General features: G+C 52.7%; 2 protein-coding genes across 2 annotated transcripts; one reads left to right on the top strand and one right to left on the bottom strand.

Annotated features, from left to right (window-relative positions):
• Window positions 1-310: 310 nt before the first annotated feature.
• On the top strand, window positions 311-21,394 carry SIDT2 (SID1 transmembrane family member 2; the record flags this gene model as incomplete). Its single annotated transcript, XM_033172527.1, is given in 29 exon segments — window positions 311-550; window positions 3,030-3,151; window positions 3,512-3,676; window positions 4,458-4,503; window positions 5,091-5,192; window positions 5,303-5,386; window positions 5,881-5,980; window positions 6,702-6,767; window positions 7,421-7,514; window positions 8,061-8,074; window positions 8,077-8,124; window positions 9,862-9,933; window positions 10,186-10,260; window positions 10,579-10,626; window positions 11,904-12,022; window positions 12,512-12,585; window positions 12,834-12,899; window positions 13,178-13,252; window positions 13,347-13,470; window positions 14,739-14,856; window positions 15,197-15,258; window positions 15,260-15,322; window positions 15,857-15,965; window positions 17,346-17,422; window positions 17,731-17,777; window positions 18,277-18,382; window positions 18,919-19,029; window positions 19,448-19,561; window positions 19,878-21,394. Coding segments are annotated over 29 exon segments (2,604 nt in total), but the record flags the coding sequence as incomplete, so codon positions are not given.
• A 1,086-nt stretch (window positions 21,395-22,480) lies between these two features.
• Window positions 22,481-26,430, bottom strand: LOC117059987 (mycophenolic acid acyl-glucuronide esterase, mitochondrial-like). The gene is made up of 5 exons (XM_033171982.1): window positions 26,327-26,430; window positions 24,231-24,410; window positions 23,822-23,933; window positions 23,331-23,468; window positions 22,481-22,875 (listed from the first exon to the last, which is right to left on the bottom strand). Exons 2-5 carry the CDS (start codon window positions 24,398-24,400, stop codon window positions 22,537-22,539), a joined length of 759 nt encoding a protein of 252 aa, XP_033027873.1. The 5' UTR covers window positions 24,401-24,410; window positions 26,327-26,430; the 3' UTR covers window positions 22,481-22,536.
• Window positions 26,431-27,130: the final 700 nt, after the last annotated feature.

Here is a 27,130-nt window from a genome sequence, read left to right as displayed (position 1 = left end):
TGCCATAGGCAGGGCAGATGCGGCCGTCCTGCTCCTGCCCCTTTAAGGGGGAGGGTCCTCGGAGGTGACGTCACGGCCCGAGCTGCCCGAGTGTTTACCGCGCGGCCTCGAGCCAGTCGCGAGCGCGGCGAAGTAGCGAGAGGAGACTTAAAGGGGCCGCGCTTGCCTCTCGCCCCGTGGGGAGGCCCCTCCTCGGGCCTGCTACGGTCGGGAGCCCCGACTCTTACCGACGGGCATGCTGGCTCCAGCCGCTGCCGACGCCGCCACCTGCTGCTCTTCCTCCTCCGCCCCTGTCAGCCGCCGCCGCCGCCGCCCGCCCCCTGCCGGGCTGGGCCATGCTAGGCCCGCAGGGGCGCCCCGTCTTCTCCTGCCGCCGCCGCCTCCGCCGCTGCTGCTCCTGCTGCTGCTGCTCCTGCCCGGGTCGGAGGCGGCGGCCGGCAACAAGACCGTAGTGCAGAAGGAGGCCGACTTCGACAAGCCCTACACGGACGCCGTCAACGGCGAGCTGCTCAACATCTACGCCTTCAATCACACCGTCACGAGGAACGCGGTGAGCAGCCTCTGGGCGTGTGCAGAGGGCAGTGTGGGGCCCCGCCCGGAGGGGACGCTGCTGGGCCTCCCCGTTTCGTACACCGCTTGGAAAGGGACGAACCCCCCTGCCCGCCGTTGTCCCTGTGCGGGAGAAAGGGGGTTACTGGGCATTGTGAGGGTACCGGGGAAGGCAAGTATAAAGGATGCTTTGGCTCTCTTGGGCAGGACAGTCCCCTTTCGCAACCCCCCCCCCGCCCACTTGCAAAGTGCAAGCGTTTTTGGAAGGGGCCCAGAGAAGCCCTTGCTTGTCCAAGCAGAGAGGTCTGCGGGAAGCCACGTCCTCTTCCGCCCCACCTTATCCTAATTTGTTTACAGTCAGTCATAAGGCTGTGTGGGTGTCCAGCCAGAAGCGATTACTGTACTGCCCTTCTTCCGCACTTGTGGAACTCATAGAATTGTAGAGCTGGGAGGGACCCCGAGGGTCTTCTAGCCCAACCCCCTGCAATGCAGGAATCTCAGCTAAAGCATCCATGACAGGTGGCCATCCAACCTCTGCTTCAAAACTCCAAGGAAGGAGAGACCACTACCTCCAACGGCTTTTCGGTCAGAAAGTGGTTTTGCTGATGTTTAGTTGGAATCTCCTTTCTTGTAACTTGACTGGCCTCAAGTTCCTAGATCTCAAGGAAAAGCATCTCTGCCCAGCAGAGCTGTCCCTCTCTGGAGCAGCCTCTACAGCTTAAACTCCCTTTGTCCCCAAAGGTGAGATGAGCTGTAAGATCTTCTTGGCAGACCTTTGGCCTCCAGGTGGCACCGGGGAATTCTAACTCTGTGCTTTGTGTGTGACACTTTTCTGGGTTGTGACACTTCGGCCTGTTTGTTCTGGGCAGTTGGCCTTTGTATCCACGAAGGCCTCCCAAGTTAGCAGCCAAGAAGGTAGAGGGCAAAGGTGGATATCCTTATTCACCAGCAGCAGCTCCCAAGTCTAGAGGACGCATAGAGCCTACAAGCCTATCTGCCAGCTGCTGTTTTCCAGGTGAAAATCCACCTGCAACGTCATTCCTGTCTCGTCACCTAGTGCAAGTGTACAGAAGGATCATGTCCCTCCTTAAAGCAGCCACTGTGAAGGGTGTGGCTTAAGATCTGCGTCATCAGTGCTAAGTTGAGTTCCTGCTCCTGATGCTAAACTTAGAGAGAGAAGTTTTTCTACACTTAAACATGGCAGCCCAGGAAATAATACTTTTTTAAATTCCTAGGCATGCCATTGGGTTCCTTTGGGAGGAAGAGAGTGGGAAATAAATTTAACGAAACAAATATAAAGTAAAAAAATATGGCTGGCAGTCCTGTGCCAAACTGAAACTGTTGTTCTGCTCCCTTAGCACCAGTACAAATTACAAATCATTCGGTACCAGCACACAGGTGCCCAAGGTTATTGTTTCGCGCACACAGGCATCTCACTCCTTCCAGCGCAGTTTTCTTGGCTTTCAGTCAGCTGTTATATATTGCCTCCCCTCCCCTGCTCCCCACCAATTATGAGGATCCCATAGACAAAAGCCAGCCTCCTTCTGCAACAAGGTCATAGCTCAGTGGCAGATCATCTGCTTTGCATGCAGAAGGTCCCAGGTTCAGTCCCCAAGGGCACTTCCAGGTAGGGCTGGGAGATATTCCTGTCTTTCAGAGTAGAAAACACTGAGCTAGAAGGACCCAGTGGTCTTGACTCCGCAGGAGACAGCTTTCTTTGTTCCTAGCTGCTGCGAGTGCCTAGTAAGGGGTCTCTAGACTCCATGCCAGCAAGAATGCAAGGCCTCTTTTCTCTTCCTGTGTCTGGATTGTTGAGAGAGGGCTTGTCTGGGACTCAGAGGCCAGTCCAGGAGCAGCTCCCCACTGACTGACTCCTCCTTGGCTTAGGATCACCTCTCCCCAGTCAGTGTGTCTGAGATACCAGGGCAGCCTTTCCTGGGGTGCGACAGAGCCCAACACTTTCTGCTCCTGAAACACACACCCCCTCGTTCTGCTCAGTAGACCAGGGGCAAAATGTACCAGTAACGAACTTTTCACTATCTGTGCCAGAAAGGTGTAGAATCCGTACCTCACTGCAGAGTAACAATGACTGGTGGCCTCTGCACATCCTAGGACCTTTGCAGGGGGCCGGAGTAGAAGATGTATTTATTGAGCAACCCAAGCCTTCTTTTCTTTTTGACTGATGGGAGCACAGGCCAGGTCTGAGCTCTTGCACAGACCTTTAGGGGAGTTGACCCAGGCTGCTGGCTGCAGAGTGCTTTCTTGGGCACCTGCCAGCCAGACTCATTAGCATCAATAGCTGTCTGCTGTCCTTTGCAACTAGTGGCCTCATGGGTGCCTTTGGTGGGTGGAAGGAGAAAGAGAGAGCAGGCAAAAGGTCTGAGGATGAGACATGCTTGGCTCTGCCTCCTTCCCCCTGTTTGCTGGACTTCTGCATCCTGAGCCAAACCCAAGATCTCCTCTTGTTCTCGCCCCTGCAGACAGAGGGAGTCCGGGTGTCTGTGAACGTGATCTCAGAGCTGAAGGAGACGCCGGTGCTCTTTGTGGTCAGGCAGAAGGAGGCTGTGGTGTCGTTCCAGGTGCCGTTAATCCTCAGGGGCCTGTGAGTATCTCTGTGTGATGGACAGGCTCTTCTTTGACCGAGTTTTCTTGGCAGGCCCATGGGGTTGGCCTCTTCCCGGCTGGAGGGATGCAGCAGCGAAGCATCCTCCCTCCCAGCCAACCATTCCCGTGGGTGCCCCATGGTTTGGCTCTTCTTACCTGGTGGCTACCCTTAGACAAGGGCAAGGTGACTGTGGGCCTGAGACCAGCTGGGTAGAAGGTGATGCCAGGTGGGAGTTCTGCTCTTTCCGAGCCACAAAAGTCTCGCTCAGATGGGGCTGTTGGGTATTTGAATCGGACTGTGCTTGGGTGCCCCTGGTTGGTGTTCGCCAACCCCCTTCCTTCTGCCTCGGGCCTCCAGGTACCAGCGGAAGTACCTCTACCAAGATGTCAGCCGCACACTGTGCCAGCCTCAGACCAAGAGTGAGGTGGAGATGCAGTTCTTCTACGTGGATGTTTCTACGCTCTCCGTGAGCAACGCCTCCTACCAGCTGCAGGTCACTCGTGTGGATAACTTTGTGCTCAGGTGAGCAGCCTCTGACCTCTGGGGCTTGAAGCAGCCGGAGCTGGCTGCTTGTCCTGGCAGGTCCTCTTCAGCTGAAGACCAGGCCCAGGAGTAGGTGAGGTCATGGTGGGAGCAGCAATGGTGCCCTTTGCTGGGTGTGGAATGGGAAATAAGAAACAGAAGAATGCAGGGTGGGGGGAAAGAAGGGAACAGGCCCAGACACTGAAGATGTGAAGAGGATCACAAAGTTCCTCTGAGTGTGTGCAACATTCTGCCCCCTCCCAAACCCTTAGGTAAAGTTAGGGGACTCACTTAGAGGGTGCAGCTTTCAGGCCAACACAAACTTGGCTCCTCCAGCCACTATAAGTGTGTTCCTCCCACCAACAAACACACACTGCACTGCTTTTGTGGTTTTAAGAGTACCTTTTAAAGGTAAAGGTACCCCTGACCGTTAGGTCCAGTCGCGAACAACTCTGGGATTGCGCTCATCTCACTCTTTAGGCCGAGGGAGCCAGCGTTTGTCCGCAGACAGCTTCCGGGTCATGTGGCCAGCATGACTAAGATGCTTCTGGTGAACAGAGCAGCGCATGGAAACACGGTTTTCCTTCCCGCCGAGCGGTACCTATTTATCTACTTGCATTTGACGTGCTTTCGAACTGCTAGGTGGGCAGGAGCTGGGACCGAACAATGGGAGCTCACCCTGCTGATCGGCAAGCCCTAGGCTCTGTGGCTTTGACCACAATGCCACCCGCGTCTTTTATGAAACAATTTAAGTATTTCCTTTTCTCATTCCCTAACACAGGACCAATGAGCACTTCACCTTCAATGCCACGGCAGCCCAGCCACAGGTGAGTTCTCCACAGGTGTCTCTCTCTGTTAGATGAGAATGGAGAGGGCACCAGATGGTAATTGCAAGAAGGAAGGCCTGTTGGACCGAGGTTTCGTTTATGAATCACGGACTTGTGGGTGGCTCTGCATCTGGTTGAGATGTGGGAAGAGCTTACGCTGGTTTGTAATACCTCAGAAACAGTGGCTCTGGTGTTGTTGTTGTGCGAATGCAGGAATCTCTTGCCCAGCAAGCTCAGGATTGTCTCTCTGGGGCCAGAGAGAAAGTTTTTTTTAAGAACGTGGACATTAATATCCCAGGAGTAGAGATAGCACAGCTGGTAGAGCAAGAGACTCTTAATGTCAGGGGCATGGGTTCAAGCCTCACGTGGGCAAAAGATTGCTTCATTGCAGTGGATTGGACTAGATAACTCTTGGGAGTCCCTTCCAACTCTACAACCCTATGATTCAAATTTCTGAGCTGCAGCTGATTGTGCTATTTTGGGGGAGGGGGCATGCTAAAGGAAGGGGAAAGGGTGTTAGGTGGTGGGTTTTGCACCTTCCAGGGGCTGCGTGTGGCTCCTTAACGCCTCTCTCTTCTCCTGGGCAGTATTTCAAGTATGAGTTTCCGGAGGGTGTAGACTTTGTGATAGTGAAGGTGACCTCCGCCATGGCCTTCCCCTGTTCTGTCATTTCCATCCAGGACATCTTGGTAAGTGAGATGGGTGGTTAGACCTGGGGGGAGGGTGTGTCTGTCACAAAGGATCCTGCCTTTTTTGGGCAGCAGAGTGGCTGACCCTACTCCTTCCTTCCTTCCCCCAGTGCCCTGTCTACGACCTGGACAACAACGTGGCCTTCATCGGCATGTACCAGACCATGACCAAGAAGGCAGCCATCACTGTGCAGGTACTGGACTCAGGCTAGGAGCTGTGCCAAGTGCAATCTGAGCCCCACAGAAGAGGCCGGGCTGGCTTCCCTATTGCTTGGTGTCTGGTAGCATCAATTAGCAGATGGTTGCAGTGGTGTTGCTTGTGCCGGGGAATATTATCCGTGCCCTTGGTGCTCCGAGGAAGCAATGCTTGTTAAAGAGAGAACTGATTCTTTGGGTGCTTTGTGCAGCAGGCATGATACCTCTGGCTCGGTGGCTGGCAAATAACGGGGGTTTGCAGCCCTGGTCTGGGCTCAAATCCTGCCATCAGTTGTCTGCCACTCACTAGGAACATCTTAGGGTGGTGTATGTGTGTATATAGGTATACGTATATATATATTCTCTCAGAAGAGCCAGGTACCCCACATGGGAGTCCTTTAAGTGCCTGCTAGCTGGCACGTTGCATGGAATTTCTGCAGCCCAAGGAAGACGGTCGCTGATGCTGTTCTTTCACCCTCTTGTTAACTTCCAGAAGAAGGATTTCCCCAGCCACAGTTTCTACGTGGTGGTTGTGGTGAAGACAGAAGACCAAGCTTGTGGCGGGCCGCTGCATTACTACCCCTTTTCCAAAGGTACAGAGGTGGGAGTTCAGGGATGGAGTGGGGGCTTCAACAGAGGCATGCCTATGTTTTGGGGTTTTGCCTGCCACTAGGGGGCCACCATGGCAGAATCCCAAAGAGACAGCGACTGGGTGGGGTGTTCTGTGAGTCAGGCATGTTTCTATATCACTTTTTATTGTAATTTGCTCTGGGAGACTTCTGTTGCCAAATAAACACTTTGCATGCAAATACAATTAAACAATACCATGAAGTGATTTGGAAGAAAGTGCTAAGGTGAGCTAACAATAGATCCTTTGAAAACTACTAGAGAATTATTTTTATTTTTGAGAGGGAGGAATAGAGATCTTACGTTGTACATATGCAGCAAATTATCTGTGCATTGACCCCCGCCCACAAACTCAAGCCTCTTCCCCCTTCCCTTGGACTAGGAGGCATCAAGCTGCAGGGCTGTGCGAAGAGCCCTTTCAGGGATCCGTATATAACCCTCTTTTAATAAACCTGTTACATCGCCAGCCCCTATGTAGACAATGAATCACAGTGCAGTATGGTCAGAGGAAAGGGAGTCCCATGCTGACTCGAAAGGGTAAAATAGTGGGTAGTCTGGTTGTAGAAACGACCAAGAGAAAGTATTGCATCGTGCCTGCTGAAGAGATCCATCCATCCTGCCTGCAGAAAATGACTGTGGACTGTGCTGCTTTCTTGCTTGGCTAACCCTGGTATTTTGTCCATTCAGACGAACCTGTTGACCAAGGCAACCGCCAGAAGACCCTGGACGTGGTGGTATCGCCAGCAGTCACTTGTAAGTAGCTGGGTGTCAGCTGCATTTGAATGGGCGAGGGACGCAGGGAACAGCCCTGATTGGAGACACTAGGTTCCACCTCTTACCCTGGCTGGGGTTTTGAACCGCTGCCACTCAACTTTGAAGGGCTGCTGCAAAGAGCATGGAGCATATCTGTTTTCTGTTGATCCGCTGGTTAGGACCCCCCTCCCAACTGGTGGCTTCAGATCACCCACAAAAGGATTTAGTCTAAACGTTAGGGAGAATTTCCTGATGCCTCAAAAGGTAGTGGACTCTTGAGCATAGGCTGGGTGGCCACTTCCCTTCCTCCTCCTCCTCCTCCTCTCATGGATGCTGTCGGCAGTGGGTTCTCTGCATCAGCAACAGAGGGTTGAGCTGGATGCCCTTTGAGGTCTGCTCCAGCTCTGCGATTCTGTGTAGGCCCCTCATTTACTGAAGGGGCAGGAATTTTGCATGGGAGTGACTTAATTCCTGCACCAGACATTTTCACTGGGCTATTTTCCATAAGATGGAGGTAAGCAGCAGAGAAAGGAAGAGAGCCTAGGTGACTTAAGCAGGCATCCCACCTGTGCTTGGAAACAGGACTTAAGTTGTCAGCTCCAGCAGCAACTGCTGCACATCTACAAGGTCTTCCTCTTTCCCCCTTCCTGCAGCACAGGCCTATGTGAGCGGGATGGTGTTCTGCCTTGGGGTTTTCCTCTCCTTCTACGTCCTGACGGTCCTCATTGCCTGCTGGGAGAACTGGAGGTGAGTCCTACCTTTGCACCCATAGGTGGTGTGGCTCTCTCCTTCCTTTGCTTACCATTGCAGGAGGCCGGTGTTCCTGCCATGCAGGTGGTCACCATCATGACTGTCCATCAGCCTGGGATACGGGTCCTTGTTACCATCTGCCTTCCTAAGGTGTCCCAGAATTCAGTGTGCGGCTTGGCTGGCTTGCAAGCCACTGGAAGAATAAATTTCCCTGCTTTCTATTTGTCTGGATTGACATGTGGCGGGGCACTCCTGCTTTGCAGCGGTGGTGTGAGCTGAAATAGCCCTCCCTCCCCAACGGTACAGGTTTCCTGTGACTCCAGGCTGATAGTCCTTTGTACCTCCTGAAATCACCTCCTTTGGGGCAGAACTCTCCACAATAGTCCTGTGGAGCCCCTCCTCCAGAGGGACAAAGGAACCATCCAGCCCACACCTACCAGAGCCTCCCCCCTACTCCCTTCCATGGGCTTTTTGGGGGGGGGTGGAGAGTCTTTTTCTCTGTGGATGAGGCAGCTATCTGAGGCACTCTTCATTACTTTATAGGCAACAGAAGAAGAAAAGCAACTGGGACTGTTGGCTGCCATAGAAACACCCAGTAATGAAACTGGTAGGTGAGGTCTTGTGGACTAGGAGCCAGGTGGTTCTTGCTCCATGCCGTAATGCTACAATTTCTGCGTGTGACACCATTTGTGTCCGCCTGTGCAGTTGCCTGCGGATGTACTTTCACTCAGCATCAACATGTACAGTGGTACCTCTGGATGTGAACGGGATCCATTCCGGAGCCCTGTTTGCATCATGAGCAGTCCGTATCATGAAGCGTGCGTCTGCGCATGTGTGCGACATGATTTGGCGCTTCTGCGCATGCACGTAACGTCATTTGATGTGTCTGCGCATGTGCGAACTGCCGAACCCGGAAGTAACCCGTTCCGGTACTTCCAGGTTCGGCACGTTTGTAACCCGTGACGAACACAACACGCAGCGTTCGTAACACGAGGTATGACTGTAATACCATCTCTGTTAATTAATAGCCTTACACATGCTCATGCCTCACGGCAATACAACATACAATAAAAACAACAAAAGCACCCCCCCCAAAAAGGCAGCAGATAACTTTAAAAACAAAGTAAAGTAGACACTCATGCCAGAGATATCTTTATCTAGCTGGGAAAGCCTGTCAGAACAATAAGGTTTATTGAAAGTGCTGTTAGCTGGTGACTGTCATATCTCAACAGGGATTCGACTGAACAGGGGCAGCCACACAAATGCCCTGCTCTGAGCTAGTGAGTAAGGGGCTTCTGGTCTTTCTGGGTCCCCTGTAGAGCTTTTGATGGATCAAAGATCTTTGAGCAAGGGGATAGGCAATGGTGATGGTGAGTGGGATGTTTAGGGAAGGGGGATGTCAGAAGCAACAAGGGGAGGACACTGGAGCCATGGGCAAAACCACTGGTTCCAAAACTGCCTGCAAAATCAATGAGATCTAGTACCCATTTTCCCCTCAAAAAAGCAGGGGAGAACTGAGTTGCTATGGAAGTCCAAGCTTGGTCACAAGACTCAAGTTCCACTCAGCATTCCACATTTGTGCAATTTCAGTTGTCTAAATCTTCAGCCTTGGGTCCCCAGATATTGTTGCTCTACAACTCCTAAATCGGCTCATCCGATTGCTATGGATGATGGGAGTTGTAGTCCAGCAACGTCTGACAACCCAGGGTTGAAGAAGGCCAGCCTAAACGCCGTGGACTACTTCAACATTTGGATGGGAGCCCTTCTTTCCTGACACTTCCAGCTCTTTCACAGCATGGGGAATCTGCATTGGCCAGAGTCAGCTCAGGCTTTTCGGGGGGCACCTGCTGTGGCTTGGGGGGGCAGTTGTGGTGTAACACCCCTTGGCAATTAAATAACTCTGTCTCTTTCCCCCTTTTTTCTCTTGCTTCCCTTCCTCCTTTTTCTGGGGCATCTCATGCTCAGCTTCTCTCCTTGGTAAGCACCAAAAACCTCCTCTTTCTCTTAACTTCCAAGCAAAGGATTCTCCCTCAGCTTTTTTGTTTCCTTTGCCTTAAGGGGGATGTCAGGTCCAGATGGGCTCTGAGGTTCTTCCCTAGACAGGAACCTCCGGAGCCATGGACCGGGGCTGCTTCTGGTTTATACCTCTTTGAAGAGACCTCCGTGATTGGGCAGTGAAATAAAAAATGGGTGACCTGTTCACACTGCCTCCTCTTCCCCAAACCTTTCCCTGATTCAAGACTGAGCCAAGGAGGAGTTGGCACCTTCACCTGCCCACTGCACCTGCTCTGCTCCTGCCCACCCCCATTCCCCGCGGTCACTGTCTGCTGATGGTTTGTTGCAGGGCATCCCCACATCACCCCAGACTCCTTCCTGGGGCGCCAGCCTTACAACGGCTACAGTTATGGTTCCTTTGGTGAGTCCCGGGTGCAGATGGTGCCTCCCCCCTGAAGCCCCTCACTCCACCTGTGCCGCAGGTATAGATACCAGGCCTGGCCTGTTTGTCCAGGAAACCCGGTGGTGCAAATGAGCAAGACACTTCAAGGGGATGTGGGGGTGGGGAGGGAATTGCCGCCACCACCTCTCTTGTGATCACCTGACAGGTCTGAGCCTTGCTGCGCCTTCACTCCATTTTGACCCTGCCCTGCCTTCCCAATTGCTGTTGCAGACAACGGTTCTACGGCCAGCACAGAAAATGTCACCGACAGCCTGCTGTCCACAGAAGCATCCTACAGTTACACAGGTGAGCTGCTTACCTGGACGGGTGGGAGTCTGGGGGGATGCAGAGACTAGATTCCTTCTCTCAAGTGCCTGGGTTTTGCATGCTTGCATGGTGGGAGGCAGCCGGGTACCCCAAGAAGGTGGGCACATAGGTACAAATTATTGTGTGCCCACCTTCTTGGGGTGGGCACATAGGGTGAGCGGGCTGCTGGGCCTCGTGGATCTTCGGGCCTTGCGAACCGCTTTGGGCGAAAGTTCCTGGCTTGTCGGTTGTTGTTGGTATTTCTGTGGGGGTCCTGAGAGCTAACTCCTCTGTGTAACTCTTTCCTTTCCTTTCAAGGGCAGGATACCTGTCAGCACCGCCAGAGACACTGGGCCATTGCAATGGGTAGATGCTGGCAGAGAGAGAAATTGCCAATCATTTCACAATCAGGCATGGCATTCCTGGCACCAGACTTCCTCGCCCCACTTCCTTGAGCAGGAAGGGGGAGAGGGCATTTTGGCCAGGCACCTCTGCTACGTTCTTTCAGTGTTATTTCAAAATCAATTTCTTGTCCCTGACAACTGGCAAGAGAAATGTGGCTGGTGAAATCTCAAACATGGAGCTCCATTTAAAACATGGATAATAAGTAATGGGGCTACACCCTGCCTAAGCCCCACCCCTGACAATACAAATCCTAGCAGTGGCTGCTTGGTGGTGCAAGGAGCACAATCCAGGCTGAGTCTTGCTGGGCAGCCAGAAGGTCAAGCTTTGCTCTCCTCTGGCCTCCCTGGGGAGCAGAGGTGCAGGCAGACTCACATGCAGGATTCAGGTTGCTTTGCAGCTTCTCCTGCACCAGCTTGGAGATAAAAAAATATATACTTACAAAAAATGAAGCACGGAACATGCAGTCAGCTGGCAAAGATGCTCCCTGGAACCAGGAATGTGATGCAAAGGCACAAACCCCAGCCCCCTCCCCAGTGCTCTGTCTTGAGCTGCCTGTGGCTTTCTGAGGGGCTGCAATAGCGGGGGAGAGGGGTCATGCGCTCTCCGCCATCCAGCAACACGGGATTGGGATTCCTGTGGTTTCCTCTTAAGCTTTGTGGGCTAATTTGGTTCCTTTGCAACCTACGCCTGCACTTGTCCTGCTAAGGTTGAGGCCACTCACCCTCAGAAAGCTCACAGCGGAGGGGTGGGTTAATCTGCATGATTCCAACTCCCACACCAGGAAATTGCATGGATCAGGTGCATCCAGGACAGGTGATTGCTGCTCCTGGGGAGGGAGAAGGGGCCAAGCTCGTCATGGGGGAGGGAGAAGCGGGTGGCAGGGCACAGCATGTTGAGGGTCTTTCCTGACATTCCTTGGCCTACATTGGGCAAGGCGGCTTCTTGGCCCTGTAGCTGCCCAGGTGTCTGAAGACCCCCTACACTGAGCTGTCTGCTCTGCAGAAAATGAGGCAGCCAGGAGGTCCGTTACATCACTTTCAATGGCCCACGGCTGATCTGACCTGTTGCCTTTTGGCCGTGAAGGCTGCCAGATGCCTCCCCGAAACTAAATTGTGTTGGGCTGAATCCCCCCCCCCTACACACACACCTGGGGTTGGGGTGTGTGTGTGTGCCTGGCAGACCAGCTGGCCATGCGTGTCTGTGCCTTGTCAGTCATGCTGCCTCCTCTCTGCCCACAGATCGCTCCCTCGAGAACATGGTGGGGCGCCCACGGCTCGACTCGCTCAGCTCCGTGGAGGAAGACGACTACGACACGCTGGCCGACATTGACTCGGACAAGAACGTCATCCGCACCAAGGTGCCTTGCGCTGGGGAGCAGGGAGGCATGGGAGCCCAGAGTCTTCCTCTGCCATCGCCAGCCAGTCCTGCGTGCCTGCCAGTGCTGTTTGCCAGCGGTGGACCTGCCCTGTGTGTTGAGGGCTGGAAGTGATGCTTCCCTTGCTTGCCGTTTAGAATAAGCCAGAAGGCCACAGGCTGTGGCGAGGGAAGGAGGAGACACAGGAGGAAGTGGGGCAGAGTGAGCTGTACGTGGCCTGGCTTGCTTGCGACACCCAGAACGATCTGCAGGTGGCTCTTGATTTCTAAGGCTCTCTTGGGCTTTACCTGCAGGATGCGTTGGGCTGGGGGAAAAGGATCAGACGAGATGAGCAGGGGTAAAAGCAGTCTCTCGGTCTGGAAATGCCGACCTTCCTTGTAGCTTCACAGGTTATCTTTCTATGGGGGGAGGAAGTGGCCGCTCCCAAGGAGACCCACAGTTCACCCCGCTCCTTGCATCTTCTCATTGCAGCAATACCTGTATGTGGCGGATCTGGCCCGCAAGGACAAGCGGGTGCTGCGGAAGAAATACCAGATCTACTTCTGGTGAGAGAGGAGAAGGATATGGGGGGGTGGCTGTGCCCGTGCCCCACCTGTACTGGGGGCTAGCTCTCCCTTCTAGCCATCAGTTCTGGGTAAATGGGGCAGCCTGGCATGGTGGCTGAGTGGACCTGCATGGCCACTCCGGAATGCCCCCAGTGGGTCAACAGAGAGCCCACCTAATGCTTCATGGTGGAAATGAATCTGAGGTGTAGGACGCACATATGCCCCCTTACCTCTGGTGTCTCCTACAGGAATATAGCCACCATCGCTGTCTTCTACGCTCTGCCCGTCATCCAGCTGGTCATCACCTATCAACCGTAAGTGGGGACTTTCCTGGGCTTCTTTCCATGTGCCTGATTCCCGCCTGGCCACCTTGGTGCTGTTGTCCCCAAAAGCCTGGTCTACCCATTTGCCCTCCTCTGGGCTGGAGAGGTTGGCTTTTGCCCCAGCCCAGCTCTGAGCACCTAGTGCCTTCTCTGTGTCGGTGTGAGCCAGTTTCCCCGGATCTGAGCTCTGCTAAAAGGGGCGGTGGACTGTCAAGCCAGCCCTCGCAGTTGGCTCCTCTGCAGTGCTTACCTCCCTTTCTCGTTGGCAGGTGGTGAACGTCACCCGGGAACCAAGACATTTGCTACTATAACTTCCTGTGCGCCCACCCGCTGGGCAATCTCAGGTAGGACCAAAGGTCGTGCAGCATCCTCTTCCCTGGGTCAGGGACTTCACCATGCCTGATGCAGAACCTTCCTGCCTTGCTTTCCTCTCCCCAGCGCCTTCAACAACATCCTCAGCAACATGGGCTACATCCTGCTGGGGCTGCTCTTCCTGCTCATCATCCTGCAGCGCGAGATCAACTACAACCGGGCACTGATGCGCAACGACCTGCAAGCTGTGGTGAGTCACGATGGGAGGATCCAGAGGGTGGTATCAGTCCCCCGGAGCCTCGACACCAGGCGCTGCACCCTCATTTGCCTCTGTTCTTCCTATCCCAGATCCCTAGTCTTAGAGGTACAGTGAGGGGGGAAAGTATTTGATCCCCTGCTTGCCTGTTTGCCCTCTGACAAAGAAATGACCAGTCCCTAATTTTAATGGTAGGTTTATTGTAGCTGTGAGAGACAGAATAACAACAGGAAAAACCCCCAGAACCCCCAACTCTGTTGCCAACCCTCTTTGGCTTGCATGCATATGCAGTCACCAGCGTGAATGACAGACAAGTGCAAATATAATATAAGGGAGATAATAAATGTATCAGCTCCTGTTCAAAATGCAGCATTTCCCCACCAATTAAATCCTATAGAAATATAACAGCGTAGTGCGGGTCACAGCAAAATATTATTTCTATCTTTTCATAGCCTCACCTGTAGTTTCATAAATCATTTTATGTGTCAATACGAATGGGAGTTGTTAATGTTGCAGTTGTTGTATAAGGGATTGTTACTTTGACCTGAGTATAAGTGAAATTATTAAGATTTTGGTACACAGAAATAAAGTAAATAACCAAACCATCAATTCGAACACACGGGCAGCTACCTAAATTATATAATTTGGTATCTGCATGATTGGCATTAGTAATTTTATTATAATGAGGCTATTACTGGATTGTAATTGAAAACTAATAAAAATTATTATCAAAAAATAAAATAAAAATTGAGGGTCACAGCAGCAGTAAAAATAAATCAGATCAACGAATCATAGCTAGCCGTACTAAAAAGGTGTGCTTTATGAACTTTAGCCTACACCAAACATGTTGTGGGAGTACAGCTCCCATCAGCCCCAGACAGCATGGTCATATGATACGGGGGCTGATGGGAGTTGTAGTCCCAACATCATCTAGAAGGGAAACAGGTTAGTGAAGGCTGGTAGACTCTCTCCATCTCTCCAGGCACACAAACACGCAAAAACTTGGGGGAAGTACGTTCCCTTCCTTTCCCCTTGGCTTGCTGTAGTTGTGCAGAGAGTTCTGCTCTACTCGCCACCACTTCCCAGCCCCTTTTTTCTCCCCGGTAGACGGGGGCAACAGTCGACTGTGACCCAGGGAGACCCATGGGAGCAGAAAGGGCTGCAGCTGAGTGCCAGCTTGCAGGTGGGCGATGCAAAGCAGAAGCCACCGCCCAGCTTCTCTCTGAAACAGGGGCACCCTCTGCTCCCTTCTCTTTTCCTAGGAATGTGGCATCCCTAAGCACTTTGGCCTCTTCTACGCCATGGGCACTGCCCTCATGATGGAGGGGCTGCTCAGCGCCTGCTACCACGTCTGCCCCAACTACACAAACTTCCAGTTTGGTGAGTGTCGCCTGCGAAGTGGGGCAGGACCGGAGGGGAGGGGCTGCCTGCACCCGGCAGATCAGGCACCCCCAACGTGGTGCCCTCCATCCTGCTTCCAGCTGCAGCTCATAACAGGCCCAGCCAGCATGGCCACGGCAGCTGGAGGGCACCAGGTTGGGAAAGCCTGGGCTTCACAGTCCAGAGGAGCCCTGCAGAAGAACGTGCAGCAGGTGCCCTGCCTTGTACGACTGGGGGAAATGTGTGCAAATAATGATATTAGGGGCAGCCCCTCTGCCCATGTGCCAAGTGCACTTTGCTTGCCCTGAATAGCCACCTGCTGCTGGTCTCTTGCTTGCAGACACCTCTTTCATGTACATGATCGCCGGCCTCTGCATGCTGAAGCTGTACCAGAAGCGGCACCCCGGATATCAATGCCAGCGCTTACAGCGCCTATGCCTGCCTGGCCATTGTCATCTTCTTCTCGGTCGTTGGGTGGTGAGTGGCGATAGGAAGCCTCCGGAGCTCCACGCGGGAAAGAGGGAGGCAGCCCTGAGATGGGACAGTGGCCTTCCCAACCCCCGGGGGCTGGTGTCCTGTTGGCCCGCGTGGGTCTTTTCATTCTTCCTTTTCATGGGTTTTTGCAAACGGCGTTGTCCCTCTCCGGTGTCGCTCAAATTCCTCGGTGGCCTTGGCCAAACGTTTCAGATTTGTTTTAAAAACAGCGAACCGCGGGAGGAAAGCCTTTCTGGTGATTATTACGCTTGAGTAGTACAAATCGGGGGATTTGTACCAATCCACCCTTCAGGAAAGGACGTTGCAGAAGCCACTTTCTGCTCTTCTTCCACCCCAATTTCCTCTTAGAATAGTGGGGCAACCCCAGCATCCATTGAAAGGAGGTAGGAGGCAGAAAGGAGACTTCCTGCCTTGCCTTCTCAACCCACTCACTCCCCCAGCCTTAAACTCAGTATCATGGCCCCTGCAAATGGCGTGATGCGCCCCTTTCTCCCTGCTCTCCCAGGTCTTCGGGAAGGGCAACACGGCTTTCTGGATCGTCTTCTCCATCATCCACATCCTCTCCACTCTGCTGCTGAGCACCCAGCTCTACTACATGGGCCGCTGGAAACTGGGTGAGTTTTGCCAGCCCCTTTTAAAAAATAATAATATTTTTTATTAAATTTTCTGTTTCACAATTTCAAATAAATATTTTACAAACTTTAAAATATCCAGTGACTTCCCTTCTTCTTTTTCCATGGTTCATTTACACATCCTATATCCCTGCATATTTTAGTATAACCATTCAAATCAATTTTCTACTTTTACATCCATCGATAATTCTTTACTCTGTTGAACTTATCTTAATGCTGCCAGCGTTTTCAGCTGTATGCAGTTACTTTCCATATACTCAATAAATGTTTTCCAATCTTATTTAAAAGCATGTTCTTGTCTTATTCAATATGTTAAATCTGCAAGTTGTGTGTATTCTGCCAACTTAAGTTCCCAAGCCTCTTTAGTTGGGACCTCGCTCACTTTCCATTTTGGGGGCTAACAAAACACGGGCGTAAGAAAGAATAAGAAATCAAGATAGCAAACTTTTTATAAAAGAATGGAAACGGTTTATTGAATATTTGCAGACAAATTGCAAACAGATAAAAACATTGGCAGGATTATTGTAATAACCTGCAGTTATATATTTAAAGTAGATAATTTAATGAGTAAATTAAATGAATTTGGATATGCAGAAGGTATTAAAAAATAAATTTAAGGAGCCGCAGAAGGAGGGGGAAGGAAGTCACATTTTGAAATGTTAAAATGATTGTAAAAGTAATGAAATGTATAAACTTGAAAAGTATAAATAAAAACTTAAAAACAAAACAAAACAGGCATACATAAATAACATTTTCTGACAGCTCGGAATTTCGTTCTGGGTTATCCCCAGAAAAAAGGACTCTGGTTTTTTGGGGGAAAGCCCTTCTTGCCTCTCAGCACGCTCTGGAAGTGCCTGAGGAGCACATGCATCGAGGAACCCAGCGCTGAAGTGGTTGCCGTCTCAGGTCATCCATTTGGCATCCCCAGGGAACAGCCTCTGGCCTCTGCTGAGAATTGCCAGGCAGGCAGATTTCCCCAGCCAGCACCCTCTGTTCTGTGCATCTTCCCTCCCCAGATGCATCTTCTCTGAGGACTGGCACAATGCAGAGGGCGCAGGCCTCTTGGGGAGTCTCTTGTGCACAGACCCTTTGCACAGGGAGCCAACAGAGGCATGACTTGGGGATCAGGGTGACCTTGAATTGCAGGAAGAAGAGGCTAAGGATTTGGTAGTGCAGGGATGGAGGCAATCTGGAGGCCAGACTGACCAAGGAGGGCGCATGAGAGAAAACTCGTGGCTGATTATGTAAACATGTCCTCTGCTTGCTTCCCAGGACCGTCCTCCTGTCCCCTCCGAGTCAGCCCACAGGGCAGGGTACATTCCTGGGTCCACATAGCTTTAGCATGTCTCTCTCTCTCCACAGACTCTGGGATCCCGCGCAGGATCTTGCACGTGCTTTACACGGACTGCGTCCGCCAGTGCAGCGGGCCCATGTATGTGGTGAGTAAGGCTGGATCTATACTGATAAAAAAAAACCAACGCTATAAAATCTCTCAGTGCAAAATCCCATTGGCGGCGGATCACTGCTCTACAGTGCCACCTGATGTCAGATGTTTGTAATGCAGTTGTAAAAATATAATTGAGGCGTGTAGCTGAGTCCTAAATGTGTCTGGGTCTCTCCTGGAAGGATTGCGGGGGCTGTATGGAAACTCCCCCTCCCTCTCACTGGGCCAGGGCCCCTGTGGGTGCTTGGCTGGCCTCTGTTGCGGACACTAGGCCCCATTGCCTCCCTCTCTTTTCCTCCACAGGATCGAATGGTGCTGCTGGTGATGGGCAACGTCATCAACTGGTCTCTGTAAGTCAGGGCTGGTGGGCAGGGCAGGAGCAAACCTGGGCAGAGAGGATTGCCAGCCAGTCAAGGGGCAGGAGGGGTGTGTGTGTCTATTTACATCAGATTAGGCAAGAGACACAGGGCCTTCTCTTTGGTGATGCTGTGGGAGACGGGCTCCCTCTGCCCTTTCTAAAGGGAGGTTAGCAAATATGTATTTTTTTTAGAAAAAGATTCAGCTCGCTTTTAACGCGTGGCCTGCTGCCATTATGGGATTTGTGTTTTCCTTTCTTCGGGCTGCTCCTAGTCTCTGAATGTTTCGTGTGAACAGCTCCTGCTTTATTCAGGTTTTAGGTGTGCCGTTTTCATGGTGTGTGTGTGTGTTTTTTTTAATTGAATTTGCACTTACACATGGTGGGACAGAAAGGCAGAACAGCAACAAGAGTGACACATTAGCATAACAACAATGGCAGGAGTGGTCCATGGGGAGTCACCCTCCCGCTTGACGACCCCCTTTCCCCCACAGGGCTGCTTACGGCCTCATCATGCGGCCCAACGACTTCGCCTCCTACCTTCTGGCCATTGGCATCTGCAATCTCCTCCTCTACTTCGCCTTCTACATTATCATGAAGGTGCTGCACGTGACCCGACTTGGCTCTTGGGGGTGGCCGGGGCCAGCTTCTCTCTGGGCAGAATATAAATTGCATAAATAATAATAATGAGGGGGTGGGGGTTCCCATTCAGAGGCACCAGCTCGCGAGGGCAATTGTGGGTGGAGTTGTGTGCGTGATGAAAGGATTCTGGACGTATCCAGTATCAGTCCCCAGCGTGGGGCTACTTCAGCCTTCCTTCCCGTCCATGACAGCCGCCGGCCACTGAAGTGTGCCAAGGTCAGCTCCATGCTTGGCTTTCTTTGCCCCCTGATTTTTTGGGGGGACATTGGGGGGTCCGCCCAAAAATATTGTATGTGGGCCAAAAGGTTTTGACCTGCATGAGTTGGCACCCCTGCTCCCATTCATTATGGTGGGGTAGATTCCTGCTGGATTGGGGCCCCTCTGTGCTCCCTTTGTCTGTGAATTCAGTACATCCACAATAGCGACCAAGAAAGTTGGGATTTCCTCCTCCCTCCATCAACTTTTGCTTCTGATCAGCTTTCCTTGGCCTGCAGCTCCGGAGTGGGGAACGCCTCAAGCTGATCCCCCTGCTCTGCATCGTTTGCACTTCCGTCGTCTGGGGCTTTGCCCTCTTCTTCTTCTTCCAGGGGCTGAGCACCTGGCAGGTGAGCTGTTACCCCACCCCACCCAGGTCACGCACAGGCTTGTCCAGAACTACCCACGGCAAAGCAGGACACCCCCCCACCCCCCCAGCCCAGTTTGAGTAGCAAGCTGAAGAAGCTGCACTTATAAAAGGCTTTAGAATAGCTCTCATGCAGAAGATCCAGCCCTGCCCTGCATCGCTGTTGGGTTAGGACAGCCTTAGCTTTCACCGTGGCTCCCTCCGTACCTTTTGGGACCACAACTTCCATCAGTCCCAGGCAGCGGCCTGGCAGTTGCATCCCCAGACCTCTGGAGGGCGCCAGTTACGGGCAGACTGGGTTAGAGCTTGTTGGGTGGGGGCAGCTGAATCCAGCGCAGGCTGCACAGACCGCCTGCCTCCTGCCAAGCGTCACAGGCTGCCTTGTTGCTGATCCTCTGCAGAAAACGCCGGCCGAGTCCCGCGAGCATAACCGGGACTGCATCCTGCTCGACTTCTTTGACGACCACGACGTCTGGCACTTCCTCTCGTCCATTGCCATGTTCGGCTCCTTCCTGGTAGGTAGCGTGGGCCCGGCCGGCCTGGCAAGGGGTGGGGAAATAGCAGCACCCAAACGGTGGTCCCCGATGCCGGCTGCGCCGAAAGGGCCAGCAAATACTGGCGAACAGGGAAGAAGCTGGAGGGAGGTTCGCTGAGGCGGTGGGGTCCCCGCGGGCCGGGGCGAAAGCAGCACCCTGCACCCACGTTCTCCCCCTTGCACGACAGCACAAAGCTACCTGCATTTCTGGGGAAGGAGAGGGTGGGCTTTAAACCACCACCCACCTCCCTAGCCTGACCCTCCCTCCCTCCCTCCCTTCCTTCCTCTTGTTGTAGGTATTACTGACTCTGGATGATGACCTTGATTGTGTCCAGCGTGACAAGATCTATGTCTTCTAGAGGCTGGGTCCCTGCCAGGATTCCCCAGCGAGTGGGGAACAAGGCCTCTCCTGCCTGCTGGCTTGGGACAGGCCTTGCAAAGGCATCTGGCTGGAGCCAGGATTTGCAACAGGCTTTCCTACCCGTTCAAATGCATCGTGAAGATGTCACCTTCGGCAGAGCCTGCGGGAGCAACCTAGGCTGACGGTGGGGGGGGGGGCACACCCTCTTTCAGTATTTGAGTCTTCGCAGTGCTGGATGCCCCGGGCAACTTTGGGCAATTTTGAATGTTGCCTGTCTTGCATTTCCAAGAGCTCTGGATGCCAGGCAGGCTCTGGCTGGGTCGCTTGGTCCCGCTGCTGCGCCAGGTTTTCAAGGGTACCGACACCTCGCTGGCTGCCAGCCTCTGAGGGTTGGCCTATGTGCCCACCTACTCCCCTGGGCATGGCCTGGGTCAATAGGGAAATGATAGTTTCCCCCCTGCCGCTGCCTCCTCCTCCTTGTTAAAGGGGTGGGGGCTTGTTGTTAGGGGCCAAACTGGGGTCTTGCACTTCCAGCACGGGGCTCAGGAGTGGGCCTGGCAGCAGCTCCTAGGTAAGGAGGCTGTCAGGAGCCTGCCTGCCTTGGGGGCCCTCGGCCTGGGAGTTCTGCATCCGCCCACCGCCTCACGCACATTTCTGTCAACCCTGAGTTAAGCACATCTTCCCCCCTGCAGCCGAGGCCACGTTGCCTCCTCTCTCCGGACAAAGACTTCGGACCTCCATGACGCTGCCACAACCGGTGTGATCTTCCTTCCAAGCGTGGCCTTTCGGGGGGGAGGGTGTTGCGCTCAGTGGGGCCCCTCTTGCCAACTAGATGCCACTGCCCTTGCTCTGGGCAACTGCCATGCCCAGGAGGAAGGGGGCGCCGTTTTCTCTCTGTTCTTAAAGCACACGCGGCATTGGGGAGGGGCTCCCTTCAGTGCCTAACTAAATTAGGGTGGCAGGTTGGGCTCTGTCTCCTTGTCTCCCCTTCCGCCTGCCACCGGGCGGGCCTTGGCAGCTGCATCGCCCCCTGACGGTTTACACTGCACTGCCTGAAGATGTTCGCTCCTTTTTACTCTTTGTTTTCTGCTCAGACCTAGAATCCGATCCAGGAGGCCTCTCTCCTCTCATTGTTCCGTACAAGCTGCCCAAAGTAGCCGTTCTAATAACAGTTATGGGTGGCCGCTCCGGGCTGCAAGCCAAAGGGCTCCTTCAGTGGCTGGGGGGAGGCCCCCACCCACTGCACTACTGGGGGAAGAGCCTTCCCCCCCCAAAAAAAATGATTAACAATGAGAAGGGCCTCCTACATTCGTCCATTCCTGGTTATTGATTGTGAGTTTGTTTGTTTTTTAACCATTATTCGAGTAAGACGTTGCAGAACAAAACTACCGTTTGCATTTCTTACGGATTCTGCTGCCAAATGCAAAGAAATAAACAAAAGCCTTGCTTTGCCCTTTTGTGTGGTTCTTCCTCCTCTGGGGGGCGGGCAATGCTGCCTTGCTTTGGAGGGGTGTGGGTACTGCCTCTCCTCTTCACCCTCCCCATCAAAAATCCCTTTTGGCTAATCTCTTAGTGGCATTGAGTGAGGCAGCGCAGTTCCCAGGCTTCCCACCCCCACCCCACCCCGTCCCCCTCTAATATCCCTCTTCACTAGGGAGAAAGGTTCTCCTCTTCACTGAGCAGGGAATCCTTTCCTTCGGGGATTTAGGGCACCGTACACTCTTTCAGCCCAGCTCATAGGTGCTTGTGACAATTGCTCTGTGGGTTGGGAAAGCAGGAGATGTGAGCCTCTTGGGCGGAAAACAGAGCGGAAAATGAAGGTGTTTGGGCAATTGGGCACAAAAAAACGCTGGTGCCACGTAGCCTCACTAAAACAATGTGAATTGGGTGCCATTCTTTCCTTTCGCAGGGCTTTCAATTGGACTAAGGTGCACTGGAATTTGCATCAAGAGAGTGCCTCTGGGCAGCTTTTAATAGGAAGCAAAATAAGAGCCAATCTTAGTGTGAGGATGAATGCCTTCATTGGTGCCACGCACACCATTTGCAATTTGCATTTTTTTAAAATGTGCACATTAAATGCAAAGGCCTGTTTAATGGCCTTCCTCGTGTTGGCCTCGACTGAGCGTTCCCCTTTCCTGCTCCAGGTGCAGACCCCTGATCCACCCACCCCCAAAGAGGGGGCACAGCCAAGTGGGACATTTGTTCACAACTGGAAACGTCTAACCAGGATTGCCTGCTTGCCACCACCTCATTCAATCTTGGGGGTCAGGGTGGGGAAAGTGAAAGGAAACTCCAGAAAGATGCAGGTTTGCTTTATTAGGTGGACATCAAAATCTCTCTTTTGTCTTGAGAATTTTTCATACATGGCATGCAAAAAAATTACAGGCAGCTTCTCTGCCTGCAGCATTCCTCCTTTGCTTCCCCCTTTCCCCCTAGGCCTTCTGCCCCTTTAAAGTGTTCCCCCACCCCCACTGCAATGACGTGGGCAAGGTGCTGTGTGGAGTAGCCAGGAACCCCTTCAGGGCCTCTGCACAGTCTAGGCTGCACCAGCTGGATCCTTGGGGGCTGCCTTGAGCCTCTGCCCCCCATGCACTTCAGCCTTCCTGTGGCACCAATGCCAGGAGGCCCCTGACAGCCCCCACCAGTTCACTGAGCTCCTCCTCTTTGGCCAGCCCGTGCTCCCCTCCTTTCAGCAGCATGATGTGGACATTGGCACTCTGCAGCCGCTCTGCCACCTCCAGCGCTCGCTGCCAGGGCACGGTCTCGTCCCTCAAGCCGTGCAGCAGGCGGACTGGGCAGGACACGCCAATGGATGGGCGCTCCAGCAGGCCATGCTGCTCTGCCTCCTCAAAGAAGCCCCATTGCATGAGCAAGGGTTCCTTGCCGGTCCTAGGGAAGGCATAGAAGCCATTCTGCTGGGCTTGACTCCTCACCTGGGCAAGAGGGCAGAAAGGGCACAGTCAAAACAGGGTGGAGCAGGGGCCACGGTGGCCTCACCCACCCCAGGGCTGAACCTAGCCCCAATCTGGATGGCAGCAGAGCCCCAAATTTGCCACATGGTCCTTCCATGAGAAGCATGCCCTTTTGGGGGGCGGATACCAGGCAACCCAATTCCCACCCCCCTTGCTGTTTATTTACCATATTACTTGAATGTAATGCGCACCTTTTTTTGCCAAACCACTCTGCGAAAATTAACAGTGCACATTAAATGGCGCCATCCAATGCTTTTTTGGTTCCGAGGTTTTTGAAATTGAGGTGTGCATTAGATTCGATGGCGCATTAGATTCGCATCAATACGGTATCTGCCAAACATCTTTCCCTCTCCCAAATGATCCCAGGGTGGCACCAAAGAGGGTGCCCACCTCTTTGGCTAAGAGCTGCTGCTCACCTCTGCGGGGAGCCCCCTGGCTTGAGCAATGAAGTGATCGACGCCAATCCCTGTGGCAACTAGCCCAGCAACCCTGTCTGGGCGCTCCAGGGCCACCAGCAGCATCAGCCAGCCCCCCATGCTGGCCCCCACCAGGATCTGGAAGAGGAGGAAGAGGTGTTTGCCCTCTGCCGCTATCTGGGATGGCAACCCACTCTGGGCAACTCTGCGCTGTACTTCAAAATCAGCTGGTGTTTGTGCCCATCTGTGAGCTGTCTGGGCATCAGCCAGGAAGTTCCAGGAGCCCATCTGGTCTGGCTTCCTGCCCTAAAGGCAGACACCCTGATCCATGGCTCTGCAGGCCCCTGCAGAGCAGAAAGGCCAGGCGAGCTGGAGAAGCAGTATGGGGCAATGGGCGCGGGGTTTGGTCATCCATATTGCTGGCACTAAGGGCAGTGAGGTGGGGACCTGTGCCAGCCAGGGATGGCTTAGTGAATCAGAGGGATGCTTACCTGGGGGCCGCTGGTGAGCTCGTCGAACACAGTCAAGGCGTCTTCCTTCCAGTCCCCCAGGCGGCTCTCTTCAAAGCAGCCATCTGACTCCCCACATCCCCGGTAGTCAAAGCTGGGGTGAGAGGAGACATTTTGAAGACCCTTCCCCCAAAGGGGCACCCACACCCACACCCAGGGCTGCCCCTCCCATTAGGCAGAGTTGAAGCAGCAAGTGGCTTTGTGGAGGACACCTCTTTGTGTGCCTGCCATCCTTTGGCCCAGGAGAGGACACCGCCCTGTCACCAGTGTGGAAGTGAAATTCAGCCGTCATCTTCGACGCATGGGAGGCCATCTTTGCCTCAGGCTGCAAAAGGGCCCTAAGCCCACCCCAGCAACCTCTGGAGAGTCCAAACAGATTCTTGCTTCCCACCTGACGAATGCCCGTCCTGTCTCCCGGCAGAACTGCTCCATCCTCTGACACTTGGGGTTGGCTCTGGTGGTGTGGAAGCCCAGCAGGAAGACGACACCGGGGCTGCAGCCTGGCAGGCGGTGGTAGGCCAGGCGAGGCAGACCTCGGCGCAACAGAAACGACGGTGCCATGTTGGCAGAGCTGTAAGCAAAAACGGGGGTGGGGGTGGGGGGTGAGTTGCTAGATTTTTGTTAGGATCACTTTTGTTGGGTTGGTATATTACAAAACAATACAAAAAAAAGCAACATAAATGCAAAATCCAGCTGTCCCTCCACCCTCCGCAAGAGAATCCACTTCAGATATGGATGCAGACATCATCTCTTGCAAAGGTCCTCAAAGGATGACGTCAGCCAAAGATGTTTACATGAAGTCCATTAAAGTCATTTTTCACTCTATGCATGTTGAAGCTGTGCCTTTCTACTGTGAATAAGTCCTTTTGTCTTAGACTTTGTGCCACTCGAAGTTTATTGGTAAGTTTCTCAAGTGCCAGTTTCCAGACCAATGGCAAATTGGTATAATATGGCCTTCTATATTTATACAGTGGTACCTCTGGTTAAGAACTTAATTTGTCCCAGAGGTCCGTTCTTAACCTGAAATTGTTCTTAACCTGAGGTACCACTTTAGCTAATGGGGCCTCCCGCTGCCACCGCGAGATTTCTGTTCTTATACTGAGGTAAAGTTCTTAACCCGAGGTACTACTTAAGAGTTAGCAGAGTCTGTAACCTGAAGTGTCTGTAACCCGAGGTACCACTGTATATCAATATATACCTATACTCCTTCCATTATTTCCAATACCTAGTTATAATAAGTTTTGCTGCAAATGATAGATACACAACCAGTGGCTTAATGTGCACATTTGCATTTTAAAAAGATTTAGCAAAGCCAATTCCAGGCATTGAACCTAGATCCTATGAGATATTAATACAAGAGTGTGTCTGAGCAAGGACAGAGGGCCTTTCCCTCCAGGCTAAGTGACCACAGTCCACCTCCATCCATGTGTCCTGATTTCAGGTCCTGCTTTAGCCCCAGCTGCTCTTGGCATGAGAATTCCACACTGGGCAATTCCACCAAGGGGCAATCACTGATTGTGGCACTTATCTCCTGCTAATCCTCCTGTGGCACCTCAGAGCCAAGTCCTGCAGGTTTCTGCAAGCTGCTCATCTTCTGAAGGGCAGAGGCTCAGAAAGGGTCTGGCTAAACAGAAGGTTGCAGCATCCTGGTTGCACCTGGGACTCAGCTACACTAGTCAGGAAAAAAACAGCATTTTGAATGCATTATAAACATGCAACACCAGATGGCACTGTATAGCAGAAAACTTTTCTATGCAATTTTACATAGCGTTTTCTTTTGTTATAACAATTTAATTTCTGACTTATTTATAGTGTGTTTTCCCCCCTGTGTGTAGATCCACTCCTGCACTCCAGCAAGGCCAGGAAGACTTTGAGGCAGGTGCTGCCAGGGATTGTTTCCCTGCCCATCTGCTCGTTCAGTAGGTTTCTGCAGCACCAAGAGACACCCTTTCCTTCTGCTGCCGCTACAAGCAGTGTAGTTAGTGAGTGGAGGTGTAAGTCCTGGGTTCAAATGCCACCAGGGCCAGAGAGAGACCCATTGTGTGGCATTAGGCTCTCGCTCAGTCTTCCTTTCAGTCTCGGTTGGCCTTCTGAGCAATGGGTGCACTAAAATGATGCTTACATTTGCCTCGGCCGCCGCTTCATTCACCCACAAAGATACACATGGACTTTCACCCAACACTTGCAGGTAGACTTCGACTCTATTTGCTAGATCACTCCATGCCTGTAGCAGCCAGCCAGGCCCTCCTTCTTCCCAGCCCTAGGGCTCAGTGACGGCCTTCCTTCCCTTGGACTCTTTCCCATTTTACTCTGGCCCTTCTCCCCAAAGTCATCCCACCTGTGCTAAGATGGCACAGCCACTGGGTCACAGGGAGAGATCCAGTCCCTCTTCCTCCATGCTGAAGGCTGCAGATTGGCTACCCCCCCCCTCCAATTTCCACAGCCCCTGCTTGAGTCCTTTAGGGGCTGTGAAGTCCTGACACCCACCTTTTCAGCTGTGGTGCAGGGCCTGGGAAAGCAGCTGAGCTGTTGCCCTCTGTGCAGAGTCTGCGACAAACAAGCAGCCTAGAACAGAGGAATCAAACACTGGCTATTTGCTAACTCAGCAAGCTGAAGACTCACCGAGGAAGGAGGGGAAATCCCAAGCCTGGGAGCCATTGGAGGAGTGGCAGGATAGAGGCAGAAGCATCTAGTGGTTAAGCAGGGGTTGATTTCTTATGAGAGGTATTCAGAGCTAGTGCTTTCTGAGAAATCTGTGCATGCTCAGAGGCCCCTCTTTGTTTCACATGTTCCAAATCACACAGGAGTGCTTTCTACCTGGAACCTCAAACAGCCAGTAGGCAGGGATTTGTACAATGTAATTTTCCACTGTGATTTGGCTTATGATGCCAGCATGGTTAAAACCAACCTTTTACTCTTTGGTGCATTGGCCCTTACAAACGAGCAGCGGCTCCTTTTTTACGATACCATTCTGAATTAAAACAAGGTCCAAAGGCAGCTCATAAATTAGCATATTTTTATTTGTGAGAGCTGATGTTTATATCTGAACAGAGAACTGGCCACAGCACCAAATTTTCTGCCTTGTAAAAGATCAGGACAGCCATTAGGTGTTGCTGTTGCTCCATCAGCAGGTGGGACAGGGGGAGCCAGGGATGGAAGTATTGTTGCCTTGAAAGGAGGGTGTGTTGTGTGTGACTGGCTCTTTATTGTTGTTTTTTAATTTTATTACCGTATTACTTTCAGATTTCTATCCTTTCCTTCCTCCCCAAGGAGCGCAAGGGAGCAAACAGA

The sequence above is a fragment of the Lacerta agilis genome, chromosome 15 (genome assembly GCF_009819535.1).
Source record: "Lacerta agilis isolate rLacAgi1 chromosome 15, rLacAgi1.pri, whole genome shotgun sequence".
In the NCBI taxonomy this organism is placed as follows: Eukaryota; Metazoa; Chordata; class Lepidosauria; order Squamata; family Lacertidae; genus Lacerta; species Lacerta agilis.
The sequence above is the reverse complement of the archived record's forward strand: the minus strand, read 5'-3'. Positions and strand labels throughout refer to the sequence as shown.

Coding starts and splice junctions, on each gene's coding strand:
- LOC117059987 (XM_033171982.1), bottom strand. CDS start 24,400: ATGGCACCGTCGTTTCTGTTGCGCCGAGGTCTGCCTCGCCTGGCCTAC. Junction 23,469..23,821: donor AGCTCACCAGCGGCCCCCAG/GTAAGCATCCCT, acceptor CTCCTCTTCCAG/ATCCTGGTGGGGGCCAGCAT. Junction 22,876..23,330: donor CCAGGGGGCTCCCCGCAGAG/GTGAGCAGCAGC, acceptor CCTCTTGCCCAG/GTGAGGAGTCAAGCCCAGCA.